This window comes from Conger conger, chromosome 4 (assembly GCF_963514075.1).
Source record: "Conger conger chromosome 4, fConCon1.1, whole genome shotgun sequence".
NCBI lineage: Eukaryota > Metazoa > Chordata > Actinopteri > Anguilliformes > Congridae > Conger > Conger conger.
This window is the reverse complement of record NC_083763.1, coordinates 42,326,628-42,344,154: the sequence shown is the minus strand read 5'-3', so window position 1 is coordinate 42,344,154 and position 17,527 is coordinate 42,326,628. Positions and strand designations below refer to the sequence as shown.

Here is a 17,527-nt window from a genome sequence, read left to right as displayed (position 1 = left end):
ATAAAAGCAAAAGTCTCTTTTAAGCTGGAGAGAGATCTACAAGGTTTGCGCACATGTACGCAACCTGTGACCCATAGCCTTGAGAGCCAGCAGTTGGCAATGAAAAGATGATTATGTTCATATCAGCAATCATGTGCCGCAGATAAATCTTGCCCAGTACCATGGCAACTATTACTTTTAAAGCATAAATTAGCCTTTACATTTCCTTATGCTGAATTGAATTTAAGACAGTTTTGAGAATTTTGTATTTTGAGAACGAAGAGAAGCAGCTTTCATGATGACCATTCGAAAGGTATTGCTGGAAGTAATGTTTGTTTTTTACTTGAGTTATAGGTTGTGTAAACAAAGCCAGCTTACCAAATTTGTTCATATTATTCAATAATTGATATCATAATGTTTTTCTCCCAAAACAGATATACTGTATCACTCACACACTCCATTTGTTTGAAGCACAAGTATCTCTACTTGCAAGGCATTGCTGCCTGACGCACCTCCGCCGGTGCCATTGGGCCAGCTGCATGGTCGTCAGCTGGGAGCCACCCTTCACAGATGTTTCGCCCCTTTAATCCCAGAACAACTCCAGGTGGTGGGGCAGCGATAGGGACGTCTCCCTACCGCCCCCTGCAGCTGGCATTATGATCCTCCCCATTCCCACTTTGGGTCTTTCCTTCTGAGCCAAATTCAAAAACTCCCTTGCTCTGCCTCCTCAGCCAGCTCCTTGAGAGCCATTAATTTATACACACTGCAGTTAGGCGTTCTATTAAGATCATTATACAATAAGATGGTGAAATGGATTCTGCCAATAAAAATGTATTATGTATTTTACTAAATATGGTAAAAAAGTTGTTCATTTTTACCAAGGCTGAAACCTTGAATTTAAAGCAATTGGAAACAAATTGTTTTTAATGGAATGACAGGTTTGACACTGCATCTGAGAAGCATTTCATTATACTGCTAATAAAAGTGACTGAGTTCAGTTCAGTGATATACTGTATAACTGAGCTGGTAAAAGGAAGAGTCCTTTCAAAGCTAAGGATTAAAGTAAGTAGTTCCATTTTGGTGTGAGAGAGCATGCAATTTGTCTTTGATTTTACAAAAATAATGCCTATGTCCTATTGTGTCATACATATGTTCTTATTTTAATAGGCTACTTATCGGTCTTATCATCTAACTGTTTGTTTGATTTCAACATGTGTTATCTGCTTAAAAGGAATATAGGCTAGTATAGTAATTCGATGTACGTTACACATTAGGCTACTTCATATGCAGTATTATATCAAAATGAATATACATTTTACTTTTCAGACTAATTTGAAAATTAAAAGATAATGTATTCCAAAGTAGTTGTAACCATATCGGCTCGATCTGAAAATGCATAAACCTAAATCAAATAAATGGATTGCGCTTTCCTTCAGCAAATCTCCGGATAATATGTAAATCCCACCTTTTTAGTAATACTCACCAATGAAAGTCCAAAATTTGGCTTGATTGATGTATTTTTCTATCTCCTCCTACTAGCTCCACCTCCAAAAGTCTGCATAGTGAAAGCGGAGATGGGTATCATTTAGATTTAAAACTTTTTCGAAAGCAGAGAGCGCATAGTTTGGAATATTAACATTTGCGGGCTATCAGCACCTCGTTTATCTATTTTCTATGGAAGCATAGAAGTTCCGCAGCAATATACAGTAGAAAGAAAACAACAACACGCTTTACGTTCATCTGAACGGCAGCTGTTCGTTCACGAAAGTTTTCCTCTACTTTTGACAACTCTGAAGATCCTTTATGGTACGTTTATGTGTTTTAGTTTTAAATTAGTTAAAATGTTTCTTGCCATTAGAAATACACCAAATACCTGACGTAAAGTAAATGAGGCGACTGAATTCTGTTTCAGAGGAAAAGTGACGTTTATTAATGTCTGCGTGTTTACTACACATTGGGGTAGCCAATGGTAATCTCGGGTAAAGAAATATTATGCATGCTTTATTGTGTACTCGTATTGCATGAATCTGAATGGCATGAAATATTATTTATTACGAAAAACTAAAATAACAAGCTCGATGAAAGTAGACGAACTCATAAATAGTAATATTTGAAACACTGTGGCATTTTCTTAGCTTTTATAATGTTGTGCATCTCATAATGTCCTACGCATAATGTCCTTCCAGAATACACACAATTGTACTTTGTGGATAAACAATGCTAAAGTTTGGCAGAAGTCACACTGCTCTGAAAGCAGTTCCCAAACGTTCATGGAAATTGGTTGTTTTACCGCCTGTATCCTACTTCAGTGTAAAATATGTAAAATAAACAAATACGTACATCTAAATAACTTAACATACGTACCAACGCCAGCACAACAATGGTTAGAACTGATGGGACTGTCACATGCCATAATGTGCAGTCTGTACGATTTTCTTTCACATTGGTATCCTCGTGTCACAAAGGAGGCGCTTCTCGTGTGGCATGAATTACCACTCCAGCGCTTGAAGCCCAGCAAAGAGAAATGCTGTCAAAATACCGCATACCGATTCGTCAAAAGGCTGGATCTATTCCAAGCCATCATTCAACAATGACCAATGACCAAACAATAAATTCATTTAGAAAAGCTTGGACATGAACGTGTTAATACGATGCAGTTATGTATTATGTTGTTAGGTAGAGCTTGGTGAGACATTAATGACACTATAAAAAGAGACTTGTTTTTACTTGCATAAGACTTTAATTGTTGCCTACCCTCTTTACCTTCTAATACATAATTGCCTGGATGATGATTCAGAACACTCCCATACGCTGGTGGCTATTTGTATCACTTTCTCAAGGAATGGTTGTGGTTTTTTTTACATGCGTGTATGAGCAAATTTATAGAACTGTTCACTTATTCTGAAATAATCTCCAAGTATGAATGAATAATCCATACAAAGTCAATAAACACTGATAAAAGTGAATGATTTTGGTTATTGTAACTTTGATGACAAAAAGGGCAAATTCCCTCATTTGTTTTATTTTGAGGGAATTTCAGTAGCATTTAGCAGGGGTCTCATTTATCATGACTTTGAGTGGTGTTGCTTACAGCAGCAGACATGAGGTATTTGTTCATCTTTTACACATTATGTATGTCACAGGTGGATGTAGCCTACTTTAAAAAGTTCACATTGCCAATGTGGAGACAGCCAAGTGTTATATTAACTGCCTATGTTTCTACTGGGCTCTTATGAAAAGTTATATAATCCAACAATTACTAATATCAGCGCAGCACCTTTCAGTTCTTATCAGGATTTTCAAGTCAAATCTTTAAGTACATTTTCCATGAATCATAAGATTTGTTTTTGGGTCCAAACGCTGGGCTGAGATGTGGCCAGCACTGCACTGGGTCAAATCTCACTATGTCAGTTCTAAAGGAGACTCAATGAATATGTGTGAAAAAGTATAGTTTTGCAGAGGAAATATTAAGGAAGAGATTGTGTGTGTATATGTTTGCTTGCATGTACCCTCCCCCTCCCATACACACACATAGACTTAAACACATAGAGGAGAGGCAGCGCCTGTTGAGTGGGCTTAGGCAAATGTGAGCAAGTTGTGACTCACACTTTGCGGATCAGTGGATTAAAAAGTACAAGCCTTTTTTTATGCTTTCCGACTGAAGTTGCTGCTATCTAGATTAGTAAATTGCTCCTCTTGCGGTCCTCAGATTATCACATGCTCTCTGGGGGAGGGCAGAGGGGCACTTTGAGAAAGCGTGTGAATGCAGAGGTCTGGTAGAGGTGTCAGAGGCTGTTCCCAGACAGTGTAGAGCTTGTGTCCTGTGAACTGTGCGATCGTGTTCTGCTGCTCTGGTGCTCTGGTGCCTGCAGGCAGCGAGATAAGGGAGCTAACAAGAGAGAGGTGCAACTGAGGAGTTGCACTACTTCTGTGAAGTCTCATAGCTGACTGCGACTATCTTCATTGATTGTTGTTTAGATAGATAGATAGATAGATAGATAGATAGATAGATACTTTATTCATCCTGAGGGAAATCTTAGATTCTAGATCGTTCTGAGTTGACGCATCACTTTCAAGTGGCATGTAAGAAGGCACACTTTAAGACATGTGAAGGCAGTCCTTATGCGATAGTTTTGGGCAATCTATTTGGAAGTGTTTTACTGTACTTACTCTTTTGGTTTGGTTCATTTAATTGTATTAAATTGCCTTTATGTTGCAGTGTCTTGATGTGAGTGTTTGATGTATTGCTTTATTTTTGTCAATTATGGATTGTGAAACATTGTGGAAAAGATGAACTTGTTTCTGGCTGCAGTGATGGAAGCGTTTGTGTGTGTTTGTTTATATGTGTGTATATGTCAAGTCGAGCATAGTCGGACAGTCGTGATCATGTGATCAAGAGAAGCCGGGGGCTTGTCACTTGTGGTGAGCCATTCGCTTTGCCCCAAACTCCACTATAAGCCAGCGACTGTCGGGCGAGATTGAGGTAGCCCAGTAAGTCTGAGCATTAAGCAAATGAGCGGATCATCTTTTATAAACACATTACATCCCTGCATTGCTGCATGCTTACACCATGGCAAGATTTGGCTTTGTTTAGGCTTAGCCCCCCCCCGCCAATAGATGGCCGTGGGTCAATGGAGCCAGACACTTAGGCATTGAATCATGACAGCTTTCTGCTGGCCAGGTGCTATCATGGCTGCTTTTCACGTTGTGATAGCTTTTTCTCTTGATGTCCTGATCATTGTGGGTGGCGATATGCCCTGTTGTGGTATGGTGCTGTTGAAGGACAAGACCGGGCACGGTCAGGGTTGGTCCTTATCAGAGCCCGCCCGTTACATTGGGAAGATTAGTGAGACTGTCGACCACCACACCTGCTGGTGGAGTGCGTCAGGGAAGTCCTTGACTTGACAGTGCGTTTTTTTCACAGACCGACACAAACGGAAAGCCGTAAAAATCCAGCTGGAATGGTCTTGATGTTGGAATTTTAATAGATGGTCATGGGTTATATTTTTTACAGAGCAATTCTCCCATTTTTGTGTAACAGTATGTTACGCAATGGTCTACCTCAGCAATGCCCATATTTCTCTTTTATGCCAATTACAGCAATTAGCCTTTTTTTGTGAACAATTATTTATTGTAAAACAAAAAAGACAGTACAAACATACAAAGCAGCAAATCTCTTTTTGAAAGTATCACCTTGGTCTCAATGTACTGGCTACATTTTGAAACCATATAATAACATAGCTGCTCGTGTGCAGTCTGGGGGCTACTGTGTTTTTAATGGGTATTCCAGACCGACACAGAATGAAATGGGAGCTCTACAGGAAGACGGTCAGTAGGCTACACCAGAGAAGTCACACAAGGTGATCCGTCTGCTTAATCCCTTTTAAATTATTCTGTTTAACATTGTGGCTGATTCCAGACCTGGATCAAATATGTAATTGTTTTGGATTCAAATAGTTTTCTATGTTCAATTTATGTAGAGTAGTTGGTCTAGGGGTATGAGTCTTTGCTCCAGGGGGGATTGTCCCATGCTTAGTATAATCAACTGTAAGTCACTTTGGATAAAAGCATCAGCTAAATAGCAAATTATTATGGCCATTAGCTCATGAGGTAAGAGCAAATGTCTGGCAGCCAGAGAGGGTGGCCGGTTCAATCCCCTGCCCTGGGTGACAAGACGAGCTGATTGGTGCCTTGCATACCGTTGGTGTGTGTGTGTCAATGGGTGAATGAGAGAATGAGATGCATGAACTGTAAAGTGCTTTGGATAAAAGCGCTATATAAATGCAGTCCATTTGCCATTTACCGATGCAGTTGAGCCAACCAAGAGGACCAAAAGGCCAGGTTTGCACTTTTAGAGAGTACTTCATAGGTTCCAATACACCAGACGAGCTCAGTAAAGCAAAGAAAAGTATTTGAATCCAAAACAATGAAGTATTTGGCCCAGGTCTGGCTGAATCTGGCTAGGTAGCATGCGTCGTTGAGGCCGAGCAGTCACCTCGGGCAACAAAAAAACTTTCGCCGTCGTGCCTGAAGTTAGAGAACTGCTCTGACCTTTGTCCAATCCCTCTTTTCACCGTAAGCCCTCCTGAGCTGGACGAAGAACAGCATGACCCTTAACACTTTTTTAAGGAGCATTCGGAACAAAAGGAAGCAGCGAAACGAAAGGGGGTTGAAAGCCCTGCTTTCCATTTTAATGTTGGTCGCTCGTCCCCGTGCCTCTCGACAACAAAGGACTAGCAGCCACTCGAGACCTCTCCCAGCATGCTCGGTGCTCCAGTGTTCTCGTCTGGAGCCACTGAGGCTCTTTCTCCTCTCTGCAGGGGGGTCGCTGAATGGCGTTTGTTGCGGCCCTTCATTCGGTTGTCACAGCCAAGGAGAAAAATTAGGCACAGTTCACTCCCACTCGCTCTTTACATTCAAAGCGCTATATTTGTCAAGAAAGTATGAAATTACAGTCCATTCTCCCACAGCTGCAGGTGGCTGAAAAGTCCTTTGACCCTGCTGAAAAAAACAGCTCAAGCTAGGTTTTGACCAGTTCAGACCAGCTCCATACTGAACTTGGTTTGACCAGCTCAAGCTATGTTTTGAAAGACAACTTGTAGCTGGTCATTTCAAGCTGGTTATAGCTGTATTTTACACCGGGGCATGTATGCCAGCTTAGTAAAATGTTACATTACATTTTATTTTGCAGAAACTTTTATCCAAAGTGACGTACAAAACAATGCATATCAAGGTCATATAACAAACAGTGTTCTGGATGAGCTGTAGCGGCTGGAAGGCATACGTAGGTTGGCAGACTTGCAAGTAGTGAGCTGCAGAAATCTAGTCGGGAGATTACTATAGCCTGGATGAGCAGCTGTATGGAGTATGTAGTCAGGTATGGTCGAATCCTCCTGATGTTATACAGAAGGAACCTGCAGGACCATGATGTTGCTGCAATTTGCTCTTTGAAGTCCAGCTGGCAGGCAGATATTTTCTCATTGACCTCTGTGGCTGAGGGAGGCAATAACAGGAAAAGTTGAGTATCATTAACATAACAGTGATACAAAAAGCTATGTGATGCAATTACTGAGGCAAGAGATTTTGTGTAGAGGGAAAATAACAGAGGCCCCAGTACAGAGCCCTGTGGGACTTCTGTGAGAAGGGGATGAGGAGCAGAGACAGCCCCCCTCTAGGCAACCTGGTTGGACCTGCTAGATAGGATGGAAACCAAGAGAGGGCAGTCCCACAAATGCCAGGGTGGAAATCAGGAGTCGGTGGTTGACTGTGTCAAATGCTGCAGACAGGTCAAGGAGGATCAAGACAGAGGAGAGGGATGAGGCTCTTCCAGTGGCAAGCGCCTCCATCATAGCCAGGAGAGCAGTCTCTGCTGAGTGCCTGGATTGGATGCTGGACTGGTGAGGGTCTAGCAGGTTGTGCTGTTGGAGAAAAGAAGTGCAGCTTGGTCCAGAGCTTTGGACAGGAAGGGAAGTAGTGATACTGGTCGATAGTTCTTAACATCAGAGGTGTCTCAGGACGGTCTCTTAAGGAGTGGGGTAACACAAGTTTAAAGTCAGGAACATTACCACTGGCAAGGCAGCCATTAATAATAGAGGACAGATAAGGAAGGAGCTCTGAAGGAGGACTGAAGAACAGCTGATGGGATAGGGTCAAGTGGTTGCACAATGATTTGTGACTAGTTGGAGTATGTCTGTGGGTTCCAGCATAATGAGCAGTGCAGCAGTGCAGCAGTGGGTGTGCTTTGGGGAGTGGCATCACCGGATGAGTGAAAGAGTTCCCGATTCCAGCACCTTCCCTTCAAAGTGGGCCAGAAAGTCATCTGCAGAGTGAGAGGGGGGAGGGGGTGGGGGAGGGATGAGGAGGGAAGAGAAGGTGGTGAAGAGTTTATGGGGTTAGACACATATGCACTGATTTTAGACTGAAAAAAGGACGTTTTAGCTGATGTAGTAGCAAAGGTAAAGGTTGTCAGCAAGGTGTGATAAGTCATCAGGTCATGAGAGGATCTGGATTTCCTCCACTTCCTCTCAGCCGCCTGCAGCGAGGTTCTGCTTCAGCAGAGAGATTCTGTCAGCTATGGGCAGGGGGGTGATGGTCGTGCTGGTTTGGAGACAAGAGGGCAAAGTGAGTTAAGAGTTAAGAGGCAGTTTAGAGGAAGAAGCAGGGGGAGAGAGTAGAAGAGGTAAGAGAGGAATGGGAGAGAGTATGCAGATTCCTCCTGAAAGTTATAGTGGGAAAGTCATTAGGGGAGAGGAGAGGGTAGGTAGGGGAGAGAGAAGGAAACAAAGTAGTGATCCGAGACATGGAGCAGAGTCACTGTAAGTTGGGGAGTGGAACAGCTCCTGGGGATAGGGGAGAAGGAGTAGCCCGCAGACAGTGCAGTTGGAGTAGCAGTGCTATCTGGAGTAATCCAGGTCTATGTGAGGAGGGCAGTAGGTGATGAAATCGGATTTCTTGATAGCTGACTTGATAGCTGGGTTGCGTCTACGGTGATTAGGCCTTCTGAAAAGAAAGAGCACACAGGTATAAGTTTAAGGCACATAATAGGTGTGGGCAGGAAGGAGTGCAGAGCATGTAGGATTACAGAATTAGGGACTGAAGGAGAGGTGCAAATTGAGAGGGAGGCAGCCTCTGGTGAAGAATAAGAAGAGGTGGGTGATTAGCTCATACAAAACAGCTGATGAGTACAGCTAAACCCACGGGAGAAGCTAGCTACAGCAAATTAGCAAAATAAATCAAAGTTAAAACTGAACCTAAAGATACCCCATGACTTAATTAAAATCACTAACAGCCAAATCTAAATAAGAAAACGTTACCACACGTCTTATCAGCCAATGGGCCGTTTGACTCGACAGGTTCACAGACTGCTCAAGGGACAACATTGCTTGCATTGTGTCTGATATGTGAGCTTGTACATTTTGCTGGCAAGGTTGTGTGGTGATAACAAAATCCCACACTTGCATTTCTAAGGTGGAAGGAGAGGGGCCTGGTGTTTTTCTCTTCAGTCAGGTCGGAGCTGCTCCTTTTCCCAGGCCGGACCCTCTTGATGTTAGGACTGTTTATTGATATTTTCCTCAGCATATTTATGCTAAGGCCTCTAACGTCCCCCAGCTGTGCAGTTCTGCAGTGCCACCGTTGCTGGAATGCTCCATATCCTCAATTCTTTCATAGATTTATCAATTCTTTTGAGGTGGAGGATCCTTAATCTGTGTTCACAGAGAGAACAGAATTAAAGACTGCATGCACTTGTATATTATCAGTATAACAATTTGTGTGAAAAGTTGAATCTTTGAAAAAATGACATTAATTTCAGAATTTCTTAGTATTTGATATGTCCATCTTTTGCTTTAATGGCAACGTGCAAAATTTGCACTCCACAAATTTGTAGAAAACCTGATGAGTCATGTTATCCCAGTATTATTTGACAATGTTCCAAAGAGCATTTTGTGATGTTACTGAATGCTTGGCTTTTGTCAGTCTTCAAGTGCCCCATAAATGTCCAATGGGGTTGAGGTCAGTTGGTTGTGAATTGTGCCGCACTCCTGGTTCTTCTTTGGTTTTTGAGTAGTTCTTGCAAAACTTTGAATTTAATTGGTTTTAATTTAAAAAAATCCTAAAACATTCTGTTAATTTCCAGGATTACAAGAAAAAAACATCCCCGATTTTCAATGTGGTCTCAGACTTTTGGACCCCACTATGTATGAGGGCAAAAAGCTCGAGATATTTGTGTGCTTTTGTCAGGCTTTTACATGATAATTCTTGCAGCTCTATAAAACCTGTGAAAGGTCAGCCTGTCCAAACCTGCTGGCTATTTCACCCAGTAGCTGCAATCCTTCAAGCTGTCTGGTGCTTTAAAGTTGCTTTAAATCATTTCATCACAGGAATCTCTCAGTGTAACATTACAAATGGTACTGGTGATTTTTCCCTTCCTTTATCAAAACTTGCTGGTATTTTATTTACGGATGATTCAAAAATACAGATTTTAGTTTCTACCAAACAGTATAATTGCACTATGACTGCATTTTTGGACCTGCTTGTTACAACTATGATTTCACTAAAACCTTTCAGCCAGCCTATCCTGGAGGACAGATGAATGCGGAAGGATTTCTCATATTATGTTCCAAATAGCATTTAGTGTAAGTTGGTTGTTAATTATGGTAAATAGGCTAAAATGTAAAGAAGCAATAGGGCTGAGATCTTTATTAAGCTAGCAGACTGCTTCATGTGTGTGGGCTCAGACTGATCCAGTTACCAAAGTTCAGTTCTTGTCATGCTGATTACAATGGGGCCCAAGCTGCTTAATCAGACTGGACAGAGCACTGATGCATTCAGATGGGCTGAATTTAGGTGTGCGGAGTACCTGCAGAGTGTTGTGCATGCGTGTATAAGTGTGCGTGTGCGAGTGTGTGTCTGCATACATCACGGGCATGGATATATGTAAGTTGTGCCAATCAGTGTCATGTAGGCAAGGAACATCTTGCTGCTCTTGGCCTGGTGAGCACACTCACACACATACACTCACACACACGCATGCCAACATACTGTACCGCTTGCCACCTCACATGACAGTTAATTAGCTCCAGGGATTAACCCCTCGTCGCTAGACTATTGACTTCCCTGTCTGCTCTCATCAGCCCCCAAGGGCAAATGAGCTAGATTGTAATTCCCTGCTGCGTGACATAAGGAGCAGGCCCTGACTGCCCTGACCTCTCCATTCTTTCCTCTGCAGAGGGGGATTTGAGACCTTCTGCCACAAAAACGACCGCCCTCCGCTCAGGAGCCAGGAGCTTCTTTTGTTTCCACGACCAGGACCTTCGTCCTTCGTCCAAGTCTTCGGAATGGCAGGGAGAGAAGTTGCCTTCCTGCTCCTTGCCCTCTGCTGCTCCGTGTCTGCAGGTAAGCCTTGCGGGGGTGCAAAATCAGTTTATGGGAGGCAGTGGCTCCAACGACTATGGTTCACTGCCTGTAGCGGAGCGGAGTCGAATCAGGATGTATCGGCACTCATTTCTGTTTCCTCCCTTGGAGATGGCGACCATAGCAGGCTATATCAGCAACAATGGTGTAAAGAATTATTTTCGGAGTACGGCTCCAGGCGTCATTCTTGGGGGTGGCTGAAACTCAAGTGTGTGCACGTGTTTCTACCGGTGAGGCCTAGCCCTTGTGCCGGGAGCATTTTTGCCGGTTAGGCTAAGTGCCCCTTTCACCGAGAGCCTTGTCAGAACGAGCCCGGCGTGACCTGCGATCGCAAATCTTCTGCTCCTTTTCGGAATTTCCCTCATCCTCTCATGGTGTGCTTATAGAATGCTGAGGCAGGGGAGAAAGTGCTCACGGGTTCATTCTCCAAAGGTTCTTTAGCCCTTGCCTTGCCCCCGCATGTAAATACTTGATCGATTGGAATGTGATTTCTGCAAAGCTGTAAGAGCTATAATTTATTACCCTTGGTCAGACGATAGACAATGAAGATAGTGGAGTGGGGTTGTTCCATGTGAACTTGGCTTGTAGCTTGGTTAGCCTGGGAACATTTAGAATGCATGGACAGTGTGAAGATAGTAGTTCCCTTGTGGAAATGTATATGTGCTTAGTATATTGTTTTGAGCTTATCCCAAGTTGACATATTGCAGTGAATGCATGAAACAGTTATGAGAAAACACTACAGTGGTTAGTCTTATTTGAATGACTCATATAAGGTCCTGGGCAACCACAAGGTCTGGTTTTCATTACTACTTAGCGTTTAATCGATCAGTTAAGGATGTCGATTACACAGTTCTCAGGACACCTCACCTGATTCTTCTGAAACGGTTGTTGAGTCTCATATAACAAAAATGAGCAGACCCCGGGACCAGATGGAGAACCTCTGGGGGGTATATCATGGATATAGTGGGTGAGCTGGATAACTGCGGTACAGCTCTTTTTACTTTGGTCCATGTTCCAGATGTTGGAGGGTTCTGCGTTTCACTCAGTGCAGTTACCCAGCTAACTAATCATTCTTTGTAAAACAGGGCCCTGGTCAATCAGATACATCCTGTGTGGTGGCTTTTAAGAAGCTGTATAACATTAGGCATCAGGCAAAAAAAAAACAGCCGCAGAGGGCAGCATCTGTTGCAAATGAAGCTAATATTGTCTCCTCCTGATGGTGAGGTCATGCGATGCTTTTCCAGCAAGTTGTTCCAGAGAACCACTGTCAGCATTGTTGTTTATTCCCCTGCACTGAAGTCACTGAATAAATATAAATTGCTGAGAAGCAACTTGGGGTGACGTACCTCAGGCCTCATGGGGACCAAATCGGGGTGAATAGACAGAAAAAATTCCTCACCTGTTTTTTTGTTCTGGAATTCGATGCAGCCACAACTTTGCGAAATCCAAGAAAGATGGTGACGCAACTCCTTTGGAGCTAGAAAAAGTGTCGGACCCAAGATCTGTCTGTCAGAAGGCTCTTGGGAGATTTAAAGGGAGGGAAAATGATGACAGGTGGCTGTACGCGTCCTTGTGCTCTTCCAAGTCCCAAAAATGAGGAGAGTGAGACTGATAAAGCTGGTGTGCAGCTTCTCCAGTGAACCGCCGGGGCATGAGCTTCCTCCTTAAATGTCAGGCAGAAATGCCTCCCTTTTCAGTTTCCAGAGTCCAAATCTGTCCCTCTCCAGCAAAGAACACAATTGCACAATTTCCTTTTCCATCAAAAAAAGCAGCCCAATCTGCAGATCGTTAGCATAATACTAAGCTTTGATTTAACACAGCAACAACTCTCGCTAATGCAGACTTGCTGTGCATGAGCATGTTTTGATGTGGCTGTGGATATTTTTCAAAAGATTAAGCAATACCATCCTCGGGCTCTGTTTTTTATTGGTTGTCATAAAGCCTTCAGAATTGCAGCCATCGCGGAGCACAGACGCACGCTGCAATGTCTGCAGCCTTTCGAATAGCATTGTGTAATTATCCTCATCTTCATAATTGTCAGCATCGTTCTCATCAAAGTAGATGTGTTCAAATGGCATAAATAAACTTCCAAAGACACTCAGCTAATTCATCAAAGAGTCTTTACTTTCCTGACAGATCTCTCTCCATATTCTTAAAAGCATTCATATGGCAATGGTTCAAGGGATCAGGTATGGGAAGTTTCTCCAAATCTCACCACACTAACATTTTGCTGGTAGGCTGGGCTTGTGGATAGACTGCAGTGTATCATTCTGTGACTTAATTCTGTAGTTCTTTGAAGAAAACATTAATTGGAAAAATGTATGTACCGTATGTATGCATGTTTGTATATTTGATTAGAAAAATATACTTATGTTTTTCAAACCAGTTACATTTATATAGACATACGTATATTATCTAATATAATTGACTGTATGTAGCTTTTATTTCCAGTGATCGTAGATTAGATAAGACTCACTTTGGCAGCGGGTTATCACGGTATATATGATGCATTCCAAAGATAAAGCAGGGCAGAGAAATCTAATGAAAGCATTCCATAAACTGTGAAACGGGTGGGTGTGTTAAATACCTTTCACTTTTTTAGTCATGAGAAGCTGATTTATTAATTTGGCACACGTTTCTATAAAAACAATGATTTGCCCCAATTTATAGTCCACATTTCCTGATATTGCTGATATTCATTAGTGATAACCTCCAAAGCCCGACCCATTATTTCTAATGGAAATGTTTTTACCAGAAGGTGTCACAGTCCACTGGTTTGTAGTCAGTTATAGAGAGCTTGAAGACCTTGATTAAACATCAACTCCATATTAATTTGTAACCCACATGCCTTAATGCCTGACTAAAAGGCTGGTGAAACTGACTTAAAGGTACAATAGCTCATTTCTAATGGTCAAGAGAAGGAATTACAGCAACAAACACCCTCCCCCTTCTCTGTGAATGCGCTGATGTTGAAACCCCCGCACGCCATTGGCTGTGGAAATTAGAACCAATTTCTAGCTTGAATTATTGTACAGCTATACAATGTTTTGGTCCGTCAACTGCATATTTTGAAACCCGAATTTAAGGACTATAAACACAGGCAGACATGTCAGTTAGCCTTTTTCAATGATAGTAAGAGATTTACAGTGGTTTTGTAACAATGTTTTAACACAAAAATCTTACCTATTGTACCTTTAATTATCCAATATTAATGTTATATTAAGGTTCATTTAAACTTCTAGCTCACCATAACCCTTCGCAAGTGCATCTGTGCAATGATAGATTACATGAATAATAGATTCAATATTTCACCTGTGAATTATTGTGGTCATGCACATAAGCAGTTTCAAATGATCCTGTGCTGGTGGCTTTGCATCAGTTGAACCTGTTGTAACACCGTTGGCTTATAATACCACTTCTATCATGTGGCTTAAACTGGTTGTGTTGTCAAACCCAACTAGAAATAAATTGGGTAAAATAGCATTTAGCAAAATGCATTTGACAGAGCACGAGAGTGACGGTGGCACACATATCCATAGTCCTTATTACTGCAGATCCTGGACAGAACAGCAATGAAATCAAAAGACAGTCCGCACAGTAATTTCATGGCTGAGACTTTGAGCACACAGGTCCTTTCTCAGACTTGGAGAACGTCCAACATTTCATCTCTGTGTCAAAGAAACCAGGAGTACTGCCGACGAGAAGATGCAAGAGTGAGGAGGGGCATCGGCTGGCCTGGCAGATGAGAAGAAGTCTTTGTGAAAGTAAATAGGGACAGATAGAGGGAGCAGCTTTTGGCTCTACCACTGCATCTGTATAAACAGTTACATCTGACTTCTAAACCTGTCAGAACCGTGTTTATATAACGTTTAAATTTGTCTTGTGATTTATCGCTTCTCATCACAATGCTATTCGGGGTATAGGACGTAATCCTAGCTCTTTATTCCAAACTAGGTATCTGCGACTTCAGAAAAGTGTCAGCTACCCACCTCCCCATCCCGGGTCTGTCTGTGCCTCTCACACACCCTCCGCCCGGGCCGCAGTTGCCAGAATCCGTCTTCTCTGAAGGATATCCGTATTCGATGTGGAGCTTTTCATTTCACCGCCAGTAAAGTGCAACGGGCGTCAGGCCAAAAGTTAATTTGCGCGCTTGCCAAAAACAGCTTCTGCAGGACGCCGGTGACGCGCAAGGCACTGCTGAACCTACGCCGGGCTGTTTGAAAATGGCCGCCTGGGTCCGCGCGCGATAAGTGGCGGAAAACGGGGTCACGTTTGGGGATCTTTTTTCACTTTGTCACTTTTACGCCCCTTCCTTTGTTTTTATTAAAGCTTATTGAAGTGATTATGGTTGGGTATGTGAGGAGTAATTGAGTATTGGTTACAGGTGGTGGTGTGAAGTGGTGACAAATGCATTTCCAAACATTCAGATACTTTGTAATCGTAAATTACGTATTTTAAAGTGTATTTTGAATATATATTTCTTGCAGGTGTGATGTGGAGATCTGGTCCTAGATAATAGTGGATAATGGATAGGTCTTTATTTCATGTTGTTTACAAAAATGTATCTTTTATGTCACAATTAACTATAAAAAAACTAAAGACAAATACAGAAGCATTATTTGTGCATTTATCAGTGTAGGGTACTGGTTATGTGTGGTAGTTTAGAAGAGTGGCTATGTGTGGTGGTGTGGAAAGGTGGTAGAGTAGCAGTGCAGAGTACTTGATTATGTGGAGTAACAGTTGCAAGTAGACAATATACAGTATTGGTGTATGGCATTGATGAGAATATGCTGTGTGCGGCAGAGTTATGGGTGGTTGTCAGGAGTTGTGATAAAATGGTTTATCTCTGGTGCTTGGTTTTTTGGAACCAGATTGGCCAATTGCCATTTTCCACTTTTGCAGTGTATTTTTAGCATACATTCTGTCAGTTATCCAGGCATATTATACCGAAACGTTTTAAGGATCTAAATATATTGTTTTCATCTCTGTCCAATGTGGCCACCAACTGAATAAGTAATGTAATGTCTGACATATTTCTGCAACAGAACTAGAAAGTGCTTGAATCAGTGCTTGATTGCAATCAGCCTACCCCCTCTCCTGCTTGAGTTTAGAGAGGCTCATTCCAAATATTGACAATCTGTCATTTTAATCTTTTTTTCTTAAAAAGCTTTGATACCCTTTGTCTTTCCCCCTTCCAGGAACTGACTTCTAATTCCAGTTGTAGAAAAGCTTAGACTTTCAATCACAATCTTTTATCCACAATTGTTTTTCAAGTCCTGGGCGAGGGAGGCCAGAAGGGGTTGTGCAACCGTGGTAACCTGAGAGGGACAGAGTGTGAGACGGCTGTCTGAGGTGGGAGGGAGGTGGGAGGCGGGCTCGGGTTATCCGGCTGGGCCAATCGGAGCGTCCCTCTCAGCCCTTACCTCGGAGGCCCTCTCGGCCCCTGGAACCAGATGTTGTGCGCAAAACGCTCGTGTGGTGCTGCTGGCCGCCTGGACGGTCGAGAGGGCCGGGCAGTCTAGCGGTTGCGAGGCAACCGCAGAGGCCTTGTTTTCGGGACGTTTTCCTAGCAACCCGAAGCCCGCACCGTCCGCAAGGGCCTTTAACGACGGCCCCTCTGCCCCCTCCTCCTGCCGCGTGTCCCTATCCGCAAGGCGGGCCCAGGCACGCGTCCTCTCCTGTTTCCTCCCGCTAGGCTGGGCACCAATGGAAAAGACGACCCGCAGGTTTTGACCCGCAGCCATTCGGGAGCTGTGAGGGGACTCGGGTCACGCTCAGCTGGCAGGCTCTCCAGGGAAACGGGCTAACGGCCCCGTCGGTTCCGGATCCAGCTCTCGTGCCACTTGCCGCAGAGGCGTTTCATTTGGCATGCTGTGGGAACACAGGGCCCCCTCTAGCTACAAACTACACATTTAAAAACACATTATTTACGCTTGCTTTTACTGACTATCAGAGTGGAGCTTAATGTTTTACTTTAATGTTTTAATATCTGTCATTTGAAATAAGACAGATGAACGCTTTTTTTAAAAAATCAACCGGTTTTTATTAATTTTCTTATTTTTTCTTTTATTAAACATATTTTTGGTTTTTTTTTCAGCTTTATTGGACAGTACAGTATAGAGAGACGGGAAGAATGGGAGTGTGAGAGAGAAAGACATGCAACAAATGTCCCCTGACCTTGCGGCTCGCAATGAGCATGCGGATAGTGCTCTACAGGGTACGCCACCGAGACACCCCCATTTTTTTATTATTGAGTTAAGCAATTTGCAACTTTGTTTTGAACAGTGATATATGAATAAAGATTATTATTATTACATCTATTCAATTCCATTTTCACTTCAAGCTTTATTTGAATAAAAACCTTTTACAGTGACACCAGTTTTTGTAATGCTAGGAGCATGATAGTATTCTGTTGATACAAGCAGGCACTGGTTACACATTCGTTAGCCTACTTATCCTCAGTCTGAAGTTCCTTTTTTCAGTTGGGCTAGTTCTTCAATGGATTTGTAGTTTACTTTTTCTTGGAAAATAACTTCTGAGGAGCATTTGCAGAGCAACCTATTATAATAATTACAGAGCCGAAAAGCCTTTAACAGGCATTTCGCTTATTTTCATAAGTGAACCATAGTGTGGTTTC

General features: G+C 42.7%; 1 protein-coding gene across 1 annotated transcript in view; it reads left to right on the top strand.

Annotated features, from left to right (window-relative positions):
* Positions 1–1,590: 1,590 nt before the first annotated feature.
* Positions 1,591–17,527, top strand: part of tgfbr3 (transforming growth factor, beta receptor III) — a 100,658-nt gene continuing 84,721 nt past the window's right edge. The window contains exons 1-2 of the mRNA XM_061239107.1: positions 1,591–1,785; positions 10,706–10,872. Coding sequence (XP_061095091.1) covers positions 10,815–10,872 — 58 coding nt within the window. The 5' untranslated portion in view covers positions 1,591–1,785; positions 10,706–10,814. The remainder of the gene's footprint in view (positions 1,786–10,705; positions 10,873–17,527) is intronic.